This window comes from Colius striatus, chromosome 1 (assembly GCF_028858725.1).
Source record: "Colius striatus isolate bColStr4 chromosome 1, bColStr4.1.hap1, whole genome shotgun sequence".
In the NCBI taxonomy this organism is placed as follows: Eukaryota; Metazoa; Chordata; class Aves; order Coliiformes; family Coliidae; genus Colius; species Colius striatus.
In genome coordinates this window covers 131032694-131045448 of record NC_084759.1, presented here as the reverse complement: position 1 = coordinate 131045448, position 12755 = coordinate 131032694, and the positions used below count along the sequence as shown (strand labels likewise).

The 12755-nt window shown below is 35.4% G+C and overlaps 1 protein-coding gene across 1 annotated transcript in view; it reads right to left on the bottom strand.

Annotated features, from left to right (window-relative positions):
* ANO2 (anoctamin 2) overlaps positions 1–12755 on the bottom strand; it is a 185868-nt gene that overhangs the window by 28946 nt on the left and 144167 nt on the right. Inside the window, exons 16-19 of the mRNA XM_062007412.1 lie at positions 8923–9124; positions 4311–4422; positions 3270–3327; positions 2316–2416 (exon numbers count right to left, since the gene is read on the bottom strand). Coding sequence (XP_061863396.1) covers positions 2316–2416; positions 3270–3327; positions 4311–4422; positions 8923–9124 — 473 coding nt within the window. The remainder of the gene's footprint in view (positions 1–2315; positions 2417–3269; positions 3328–4310; positions 4423–8922; positions 9125–12755) is intronic.

The window sequence follows — 12755 nt, the reverse complement described above, 5'->3', positions numbered from 1 at the left end:
CTCAGTGAAATACAGGGAGCCAATGGAAGAATCTGTGTTATTCACTCTGACTTTCATTCCCTTCAAAGAGGCACAAGGCAAGGGGGAAAAAAAAACATGCAGCTGCTGAAACTAGAGATAGAAAAGATTGAGCTGTCTTTCTGTCACAGAAGGACTGTTCATCACAGTGAATAAGCCTGTGCAAAAGTAGACATTGGAAAACAAAACAAAAGCCCAGTGAAGACAAAGACATCCTGGGAAGGAAAATAAAAACCCCAAACCTTATTGATAGAAAACCAATTATCTAACAGAGGAGATGAGCTGACTGCAAGAGATTTCAGGTAACAATTCAGAGAGAGTACGACGGAGTAGGAATGTAGGATGTGAAGACTGGATGGCAGAAAGCAAGGGTACATTTATCTGTCACACCTCCTATGGATAGCATGGGTAAATGTAGTAGATTACGTGTGAGCCAGAGACATACCAGAGCTACTACTTCAATGCAACATGTGCGTGTCTGGAGTCTCTTTTAGTCTGGACTAGCAGACGTATACACAGCTTTCTGAAAATCTGATTGATTAGAACTCAAAATGTGTCTGTGTGCCTGTGTATGTGGGGTACATGAGGGAGAATAGAGTACCATTAAGGATCTAGTCCAAACCCGTAGAGTAGTTCAAGCAGAAATAGAAGACTAACTCTACTCCTGGTACAAACAGATCCAGTGAGAAGGGCTGAGTCCTACAGATATACACATGGTTTTCTTGAGAATGCAAACAAGCAAAGGAAAAACCAATACACTTATTTCAGGATGACAAGATAGCACTGTGGCTGACATGACATATTTCTATGGAAAGGATAGGATGAAAGTATGTTTGTTTTAAACAGCTATTCAGTTTTAAAAATTGAGGCCACTATAAGTTGTTGGCAGAAGGGTAGGGGAGCAGAAACGAAGGAGAAAAATTAGAGGATATTGTCACATGCTTGCACCAAGAGTTGTAGTGATGGAATTAAGAACTAATTTGACAGGAGGTTTTTGTTTGGACTGGATTAGCCTTTGCTTTCATGAGTCAAAAATAACAAATGCAATATTTCTAACGTAAAATCCACATAAAAAAAGTCCAATAGCAGTAATTTTTTTGGAAGATAGGAAAAAAAAATCACACCAGATTTACACTGAGAAAGCTTTAAGCCTTCAACATGTCAGATATTCAGGGAATGATTTACCACTTTTTTTCTCAAAACAAACTGTAAACTCAGTGAAATGTAGACAGAAAACAGGCCTCCCTATTGAACTTTGACACAAGAGTAATGAAACCATCCATAACCCACATTTGATTTGTTTGGGAATTTTCTTTTTCTATTTAAATTACTTCCAAAAAAAGTTCTTGCTAGGGAAAGAGAGGAAAAGGGCTCATTTAAAAAATATTTCATAGTCTTTAAAACATCATTCATCTTTTCTATGTTTTGTTTTGGTTTTAGTTAGCATTCATCGAGGCCTTCCTTAGGAATGTGATCCAAAATCTACTGACACCAGAGTTGAAAGGTTCTTACTAACTTCAGTGGATTTGGGCTTTGCATCTAAGCCAGACTCTTCATCTACTACAACATGTCACAGATCGCTGCCACGAACAGGCATGAGTCAGTTAACAGAAACAAGACCAAATCTCGCAAAAGGCAGGCGCAGGACATTCTCAGTGGATTCTCAGTCCCTGAAAATCCCCTTGACACTGGAGACAGTCCAAGAGGTATTTCCTATTGTATTTGGAGCTGAGCACACTGTGCACTAAGCATTCTGTGACAAGCAGCCACTGAGAAGCATGTCAACATGTCTCTCATATACTCTAGCTCCTGCATCATACGGTAACATACAGACATCTTAGAAATGTTTGGACTTCATCTGTAAACCCACAAAATAGTCATAGATCAAGCAGTAAATTTTAACATCTTTTATGAGCTATTGCTTTTCTTCACACCATGTCTTCTCCACTTTATACTCATTTACATTCAGTACTGCTACCCTGAAAGCTTCTCTAAAACTTCCCAAGAGATCTATCATACCTTTCCTGTTTTCGCAGGTTTCTAAAATTAATTTAGATCAATTATTTAATACATTCAATTACTTTCTTTAAGCCATTTACTGCAGATATAGCCAATTATTCAATATAAAATACAACCAGATCATTTCATCACAACCAAAAATGTGATTTATCATCATATTCAATTAGAACTCACTGAAGACAGTGGCAAAAGTCCCATTCAGTTGAATAAGGATTAAGCCTTTAATTTACTGTGTCATAGCAATAATGCATGGTAATGGAGAAGGCTGGGATACATACGGGATTCCAATTTCAAACAGATTATTTTGAATCAGTTGTTTTCCAAGCATAATGATGCTCAGCTGAATACAGAGTTCCATCAGACAGCCTCCTGGAGCACACTGTAATTAAACAAAACCATAGAGTGTGAAGGGATTAAGAGAATTAATTTAAAAGTACCCACTTGGGAGAGCTACCGATTTGTATATGTGCCCCTCGCCCCCACCGTCAATTTGTGCAGGAGCACGGAGATCATCCATCATTGCAATTCTATGCTTAACAAGGTATTTCATCTCCACTCATAAAACTGCATTATGGAAAATATGCAGAGCTCTGAAATAGCTTACTATGCCCTGGGGCTACTATATATCCTTTTAAAATATTTACTATATAATCAATGTAATAAACATAATGCAGTATCACCAATACTCTTCCAATCTGATGTCTCCCAAGGGGGAGGGAAGTCTTCAATCTTGCAAAGGCTTATGTGTAAGCTTTATTGTAAAACCTTGAGTACTTCTATTGATTTTTAAAGAAATACTCGCAACTGTTAAAATTAATTTGAAAAAAAAAAGTGTATAGGTTTAACACAAGCTTATTTTTAGGCTCCTTAAATTGATAGGTTTCCAGTGATCTACAGAATGAGACATGAGATTCAAGTTCCAGCTTTGTCATAGGTTTCCCAAGGATCTCAGTCAAATTATGCAATGTTTGTGCCTTAGTGCCCAGTTGCAAAGCACAAAAATAGCAACACATCACCTAAGACAGACCACGAAGTACTCAGAACTACAGAAAGAAAGAACATTCCGGTTCCTTAGATGTAAAATACGTGTTTTGTCTATATTAAAGATTTAACATCTTGTTTTAATGTACTTGCTATTTTTCACTTATTGTCTAGACTATACTGAAATTCACTGCACATATCTCTATATGTTAGGGATTTTTTTTTTTTATTTGAATTTCATGTGTACTTACCTCTTCCATTCGATAACCATCAAACATATACACATAACGACCGGGACGGCCAACAAATCTGAAAGTAATAACAATATATTAAATAATATAAAAATAGAGAAAAAATCCAACTTTGATAACATAACTGTTCATTGATATTAGCTAAAACTATTTCATAACTAATCTTTTAAACATGATTTTTAAAAGATTAAACACCTATTCTATTTTATTTAGAATTATCCCAAAGTAGCAGGCTTCTACAAAGCTTTTTTTTACTACATTAATGAAATAACAGTAATAAAATATTTTTCTGCATTAAAAACTAAAAAAGAAAGAAATTGGTGATTTTTTCATTAATGACTTACAATATTTACAAGTGTTTTAAAATATTTTTGCCAAAAGTTTTAGCAAACAAACATTTCAAGATTCCCATTCAAAAGCATGTGTTATACTGTGGATAACTACATCCCAAAAGACAATAATCCTGAACCTGTAGGAAACCACACTTAGTAGGACAACTGAATTAGCTTTTTGGTCAATCATTCAATTTGCCAAAACATGCAACTTTCAATTGCTTGTAACTATTTCTTAACTTAATATGGACAAATAGTGAAAAATATTGAAAAAGTAATAAAGTAGTTTTCAATTAAAGAGCAAAATCTTTCTTTGCTAAATGACGCTTCAAGAAAAAATTGCTAAAATGTGGAACATGAAGACTTGTAAGCAATACCATTCACTTATAAATTCTATATCCTTTTTTTAAGTACATTTAAGTACATAAAGAATTCTACATTCCTTTTTAACAGGAAGTATTTTCTGAGGAGTGCATTATTCTTTAAAAAGAAAACTGAAATGGCTGCATTTCAGAACAATTTTCTGCTTAGAAGAGAGAAAGGACAGTACTCAGCATCATGCCCTGTGTTCAAAAACATGCCTTAGACAATCCACTTTATGATACTTTTTCATGGCTGGTGAAGGAGCACAGTCCCAGACTTGGGTAGCCCTTTGCACTATGTATACATATCTATACACATAAATACAACTAAAGGACATTTATCCTACCTTCCTTTAAAAAAGGCAACATAAAAAATTGATGCATAAGAGTTCACAAACTTCAGCAGGAATGCCTTCAAAATCAATCTCTCCTCAAAAGTTTTCTCTGTTTTTGGTATCTCTGTGAGAAATGAATAAATTTTAAAAATAAGCAAACCAGAGAAATCGGTTGGCAAATATGTAAACATCCCTGATATCCCAAATTACAAAATCAAACTGCAACCTTTGAGCTTTTAATATTTTTTTTCTTTTTAGTTTTGGTTTGTGCCAATGCATACTATCTCTGTTTCTGACTCCTCATTTCCAGATAGTCTTTCCAAATTTTCCGATGGAAACTGAAGAGTTTTTGATATAAATATTAATAATGACAACATAATGAACTTGATGAACAACATAATGGACTGAAATGCCTTGACAGCTTATCCCAAGTTGCTATTGACTATTTATCCAATACCCTAGTCGCAAAAACCCCAACTTTGACATCTGGCCTGGCTCTGACCATACCTCACTTTTCCAGTCTGTTTCATTGCCTTGCTGAGAGACCTGGACAGATCACATCACCTTCCTCTGCTTTAGGCCACATCTGTGAAATCTTAGCACAGATCCCCTCTGTCATTTACTCTGACATTTATTAAATTAGGTAATATCATTAAATAAATTAACAATGTATTTATTATTACTTATATGAATAGTTAGAAATAATATTGATATATATTTACATGGTTCTTCTCACTATCTGGAGTTTGAAGTTAAAAATAATTGTATCTTTCTCTCCAATTTCATAAAGCTAAACCAGTATAAACAGCTTTAATGGCTCTAAGCACATGTATAGTAACATACACATGTGTATCAGTTACCCAACTGAAATAACAAAGCACTAATATTCCTAATTAATGAATTATGAGAGGAAAGTACACTAACTTCCACCAAGAAAAAATACCTTAACTTCATATGCACAAGCCTTCTTTTCTGTAAGGAGACTGTTAATGTGCTTAATGCTAAACATAGACCTTTCTGAACAAAGCATTAAGTAAATTGTTAATTACCATGCAAAATAAATGCACATTTTTGGTAACTCTTCTCCATTCACTATAGATATACTATATTGATAGACTTCTTTGGAAAACATGTGTGGCACTTAAACTTTTTCAGTATTAATTACTCTGTTCCCAGATTTATTTCCAATTTCTATGGAAATTTTCTAGCAACAGAACACATTGATATGACAGACACTTTTCAAAGATTCTATGTAGGTTAAATTCTTGTATTGCCATGATCATACCATGCTGTTAATTAATGTGACAGCAGATCATTTTATTGTGATATGCTCTCAACTGAATTTCCATAACACAACAGAAGAGTGAAATAATAACGTAGATCAAGAGCTCTGGCTTTAAGTACTCATTGAAAAATATTACTGTAGTTGTACAGTTTTGTTTTCGGGCAGAGTTTGAGAGTTTTGATTGCTTTGGGGCTTTTTTCTTGAAAAGAAAGAATGGTGTTTATTTGAGCACTAAAGGAATAGCCAAACTCCCCACTGCCCAGCTTTATTCGTATTACTTTCAATCATATTTTCACAAAATGTCAACATGCCATCTGATGATCCCTAAGCTATCTCTCATCTATACATATAGAAAAACTTAAAAAACTTAAAATTAAAATTTCAAAGGATTTGAGCAATTTGTAGGTGATTTCATATGCTGGATATATTCTCAAGACAACAGCTCAGGGCATCAGGAATATTGAATCACAGAGATGTAGCTTTTATTTAATGGAGAAAAATCCTAGCCTTTGCCTTATGGAGAACTCCCACAAAGATGAGCTCAGCCCCTGGATGAAAATTTGCACACCATATATGGTACCAGAGATTCACTCAGCACTTCACTCCCTCCCCACACTCAAGATATACTATACCATACCAATAGAGGCATGCATAGAATTTGTCCTCTAGCTAGCAGAGTCTGCTACATGAGAAATGCATACAGCAAGAATAGATACATTAGTAAGAGAGAAAACTTTCCCCAAAAAAACAATACACTCATAAAATATGGTTGATTGTGCAACATATTACACCAAAATTAGGCAGATGAAACTTTCCAGGTAAAGAATGAACTGAGGTATCTGTGACATGGTTCACTAAAAGAGTTGCTGCCAAGTCGTTTTGATCTAGTCCCCCTTTGAATAGTTCTTCCTTCACTTCAGTGAAGTTACAAATGAGCAAATGAACTGTAAATAAAGTCTGACATCAAATGATTACTGAATATGAACTATTCAATTTGAGAATAACAGAATGTGATCAGTTCTTTTGCTGGTCTGATCTATGATAAGAGGGCATCAGTCTCCCATTTTGCTGGGTCCACAAGAGATGTGTGGAGTCCTAGTGAATCCTCTATGTCTTCTCTGTATTGATTGCAGCAAAACTACTACTGTCTTTCACTCAGGTACTGATTCAACAAGTATTGAGACAGATCCATTACTTTGATCTTGTGACTAATGCAATTGCTATCAGTGGTACTGTTCTTCAGGTTACAGGTGTAATTTTTCATTAAACAAAATTAAAGTATACTTGGGGTTGGAATAAAAAAACTATGCAGTCAAGAGCTGTTCCTCCAGCCCAACAAGCACATTCCTCACCTTGTCTATTAACTGAAATGTTAAAAGAGCATTTAATGTGTTTTTCCCTGCTCAGCAAAATGAAACTTTACAAGGTAAGAAACAATTGTCAGCATGAATGAATTGTAGTATTTTAAAACATTTTGATTAAATTCAGGATCTGATTTTCTCAGATCCTGATCTTTCATCAGGCACTGGAGAAAGCTGGCTGAATGAACTTTCTAATTAATGAAATTTGTAGCACTAGAGATTATTCAGACTGGATCATTCTTAAACAAAATATCTGATGCTTAATTAGGAATGCTGTCTAAATAAAGATTACAGGGTTAGAATTAAACGCAAAGTGATCGGGACAATAATCAGCAAGTTTCTTTCACGATTCAGTGTCACATATTTCAAAGGGAGAGTTTCTCCTTCCAACCTTTCTTTCTTCCCCCTGAGAATCCATAACAATAACTTGCACTTCTTAGCTTTTGCCTAGAAACTGTCAGAAAGGAGAAGCTTCACCTTCATCTCTTCTTACAGTTTCCACACAGTAGTATCACACCTCAACAGTTGTGCCCTTTCATATCTGGGCAGGTGCAGTGGACAAAATTGATCAAGTCAGACACAGTTAGCAGCTTGTCAGTTATATGAAAGCTGAACATTTGGGTACAATTTTGGCCTGGACAGTAAGTGAGCTTCCTTATGCCACTAGAACAGAGTTCATTGTGTAACCCTGCTACATTCTGCCCAAAGCCTGATGCAAAACAGAAATAAACAGACAAATTAACCCCATATGGTAGCATTTTGTGAAACAAATTGCTTCATCTGCACTTCTTTTAAATACTTTAAGAATTTAATCTGAACTATGAATCTGTTCTTACTGGTAAAACCATGGGGCTGTATTTAAGAAATTCAGGATTAGAAGTCTCTTGTGTCAGCTATGAAACTTCAGTTTATGGTGTTCTTCAAAAAATAGGACTAAAAGATATATCTTCACTTGTGACTGAAATATCCTGAGAAAGTGAGAACAAGAAACACAAGTCTTAAGAGTTCCTAAAATATTAATAGGAAGTCTGTCAGTTCCAGTCAGATTCACATCACTATAGACGTTACAAGGAAAGAATCTGCAATTTCAAACAACTGAGTCAGGCCTAGGTTTAGATGCCTAGACCTGGAAGGTTCTAGAATTAGAGGCGATGTATGTGGCAAACAATGAAAGCTGTAAAAATCTCATGTTTGGACCCCATCAATAAACATCTGTGGCGTAAGTTACGTAACAAAAGAAAACTCAAGCCTACACTTGTATTTGAAAACATCTTTGCCCTAATGTATATAACAAAACAAACTCTAGCCTAAAATCCTATAATAATCAAAGGAATGACTGACATTTAAAAGACTTAAATATATTGCCAGGCTTGTAACTATATGACATCATTGGAAAAAAAAAAAAGAAGAAAAAAAGAAAAAAAATCTAAGCCCTAACTGAATTAGATACTATTTTTAAAAAGTCCATCCCAGACATGCTCCTGTGACGGTAAAAAAAAAAATTTGAGTAGTAAGAACCTGGTAAAAATCACATTGGCAAAATGACATGGTAAGCATTTGCCAGTGTAGCTTTGCAGTAACATCTTTGAAACAATCCAATGACTTGCCACGAACAAAGCATCTAGAGGTAAAGATATATATCAAAATACATACCAGGTCAAAAATTCTCAACCAGCTCTAGATAAGTGGATCTTGGCACAGAGCCAGTGCAATGCAGAAATACCAGTTGAGATCCTGGAAATAGCACAGCTGTGTTAACTTGGCATTACGGCCAGGCAAATTAGTCCTATTAGTGGCACACTGCATGTTGTGGCTTAGACTATGAGTTCACAGAGGCATGTCTGAGCATCTTACTCTATAAGCTTGAATATTTTCACTGGCACTCTTCAATGGTAAATATTCCTATTAGAGCCTCCTTACATACTCTCATGTCAATACATGTAATGTACTAATGAGGAATGTGGTGAGATGCTTTTACCAATTTCTGTCAGCCATTTGGCAACAGCTCCATAAATTTCATCGAGTATAAGTATCACAACGAGGTTAATGATGACAGCAGTTGCGGTCACAGTCACTCGAACATTTGACCTTGTTGTCACATTTGTGCTGAATGACAAAGCTGCTGCTGTAGTAATTCGGTACACAATCACACCAAACACTGCTGAAAACGTCAGCATGATCTGCAAAGAAATGTACAGACTGATTAGTTCAAGTTTGATACTAGCTTTTAAACGGTAGCTCTGACTGTTGTTGGGTTTTTTACATGCCATTAGTTGATAGTGGTTGATTATTTATTAGAACAACACAGTAATATGGAGATAATCAAATTAAAATTGGAGAACTGAAAACTCTATAACAGGAGTATAATGAATAAAATGGATGCAGAACTCTGAACTGGTGTGACACTGAAGACATGCATGTCCTTTCTCATCAGAGCTCTACATGTTATTCACACACTACTGGTGAAAATCAGGTAGTTGGAGTTGAAATGAAGGTATTAAGCAAGGTCTTTCATCTGGCAATATGTTCAAATGGCTTGAACTGAAAGGTCTACATGTATATGCACTCAAGTAAATTGGCTTTAATGGCTGAAACAGTTTCATGTCTCAGACATGACACCTTACTTTCCGAATGTGTTTGCTCAATTGCTGCCAGAAATAAAATAAAATAAAAAGTTTCCCTTGTTATTACTCTTTTGCGACTGACCTAAACAGGGTTACTAGGGCTTCACTATACTTTTCTGTCCCAGAAATCTGTTGATATCCTGATGTCCTTCATGGGATGGCTTTGACCCATGAGATGAGGAAAGTCAGCCTTGCTACTTAGAGTCAAGTTCCCACAAGCAGAAGTTGAAACTTCACAGGGATACGGTATTCTGGTTTCCAAAAAAAAATCCAACCCACAACCCCACAATGCAGAGGAAATCAATAAAAATTAGAAAATTAGAAAATTTTCATAGTCATAGTAGGAAAGAGGGAGAGGGTGCATTTTTCTGTTTCATTTTGCCTTTGGCAAGAATTCCAAAGTACATTCATTATTTTAGGTAAAACATCTTGAGAGTCTCTTTCATCTAAAGAGACTATCTAAATGGGAAAGATTAGACTACTGTAATTATTTTAATGGGCTTAAGGGCACAGATTCACAACACAGGTTTAAGTAAAAGTAAGTTTATTTTAATGATCCAGCAATATTTTATTGAATTCCTTTATAAATAGGAAGGTTTTCTCATGAAAAAGTACTATTGCAAAAGAATCGGAGTTATATTAAAGATTGAAGGTGAACATAATAAAAAATAATGATCTGGAGAAACTCCTGGAGATATCAGATGAAATTCACAAATACTTTTTGAGAGAAAATAGTAATAAAATGTCAGATCTACTAAAACATCTAAATGTTCCTTTTTATAGAAAACTTTCATTAATTTTAAATTAAATATAGATAATAGATAAAGTGTGAGATTTAGCCTCATGCTAATATTTTTAATTCAATATTGGTCCAAAGAAATAAAACACTTTAAATGAAAACTTTTCAAATGGCAAAAAGTAATTATTTCCTTTCCTTTTGTAGTTTTTATTGTGTTGAGAAAACAGTTCTAATTTTTTTACCTACTTTTTGCTTTTGATTTATCTACCAAACATGCAGATAAAAATCTGATTCATCTTGTACTAGCTTCTCACCTCTTGCTTTGACAGAAATGATGCAGGAACACAAAGATCAGATTTTTTTCCTAACTTACCCACTGCAGAAGAGACTACTACAGTAGAGAGTAATATTCCCATTAAAGAGAGAAAACAACTTGGTAGTAATCAAATTCACATTCCACCTCTACATTTACTTTTTTTTTTTTTCTTACTTTAGGTCAAAGATTCTTTTTTCTTAATCACCTTCCAAATACATATTTTCTATTTCTTTTTGTGGACTTCATTAAAATTTTTACTGTGTTTGTGGACAAGAGGAATCAGCAAAGTAAACTTGGATTTATAATTCTGGAGATAATGAGCTCTCTGGGCCTCCATAGACACTTAACTTCATCACAAGCTTCCGCTTAGATGTGAGATCTTGACAGTAAAGGAGGAAGAGTCATCAAAGACTGTCATCACTAAATAGAGAAAGAGGAATTTCAGGACATGGAATCTAAATAGCAAACTCTTAAATCTGACCAAAAGAATTAAGAGATCTGTAGCAACAAGTAAGATTACTGGAGGATTAGTTGCTATCAGAGGCTTGCACTACTGTGACCTTTTCACTTCACGTAGGGCCATAGCAATACATAGAAAGTTACCAAAAAAAATGTTTTATTGTTTTAAAGAGGAAAGATATTTGTTTTTAAAAAACACCAGGGCTTCAGAAACTCCTTGGTTGCCCAGCTGTTTTTAAATATCTGCTTAGACGCAGATGGAAAAACTCCTTTAGGAGTCTTCATTATCTGTGCATCCAGTAAAAAGAGAAAATTGAGGAGGGCTTGTAGGACTGCACAGTAACAGAAAGCATAGTTCTCAATCCCCAGACAATCACTGAGACGTTCCTATATCTTTAGAGTGTTTCTCCCATTCTTGTAAATAACTTTTATTTACCTCCAACAAATTCCAGATCAGATGGTCACCTTTTATCGAAATGTTGAAGTGCTGGGTTTTGTTGTCATCATCATCATTTCATGTGGCCACTTCTAACCCCTACCATGGCAGACAATTTCTTCACTGAATATCTAAACTATTCTGTAAAGGACTGAATTGCTTAGAAACAGATGTGAAAATTGGCTGCAGAAAAGGTCACCTACTGAGCCTGGTATGAATGAAGACAAACAGGAAAGCATTCTAGATCTGAGAAGGAAGCTATAAAACCCCGTGGGCTAGACTGCTGCCTCCATCCAAGTAGGATAGAAATTTAATGTCCAAATAGCTCTTTTGCTTCCCAGCAGTAGAGCTATTCTAGAGGCAAGTGAGTAAGAATAGGGCCATAGGGTCCAAAAGAAGGAACAGACTGAACTCTTATGCTATGACCCTAATTGATTTTCTGCATTTCTGTGACTGAGCTAAACACAATGAACACAGAGATTCCAGTGATGGTATTACTCCAATGCCATCCTACTCTCTTCCAATAGTTACCAACATTTTCATTACACACTCAGAAACCTTTGCCAAAACATGTACCTTCTAAATGTGGAGTTTTTAAACTGTGACATGTGTTATTAGTAAATATACACAAGACAAACTAACGTATGCCCAGTCGAGCCTAGATGTCCTGCTACCATTGGTCTAACTCAGCAAAAATAAGACTTGCAAATTTGTGTGATCTTCGGCCCTCTCTGCAGTCAAATGAGGCTTTGGTAACAACAACAGAACAGCAATGAGGTTTTAAAGAATCCATAAATGTGTCAAATAATCCTTGGAATCATATAATGTAAACCACCAAGAAAGTTTGAGCAAGAGAGACAAATCTATTTTTTTCAATCTGCATTTTTAAAGAAACAAACATCATGCCTAGCTTAATAAAGAAAGAAGAAAAGCCGTAAGGAAACACACAAAAAAATCCCACAACACAGTTCATGAAAGAGGATCGACAAAAATGATTTACAAAAGAAGTGCACAAATGAATAAGAAAAAGTCATCAGCCATGGCATGTAAAGCTGGAAGGAGGAACAGAACACAACAGGATCATTCTATAGCAATGCAGACATTTTCATGGAAAATGCCTTATGGGTTTGGGCTGCCAGATCCTTTCAGGGAGTTGGCCGGGAGGGTCCAATAGCTTCCCAGGGACTGACTGAGCATCACTCAGCATGTGGTGAGCAATTGCATTGTGCACTTGTTT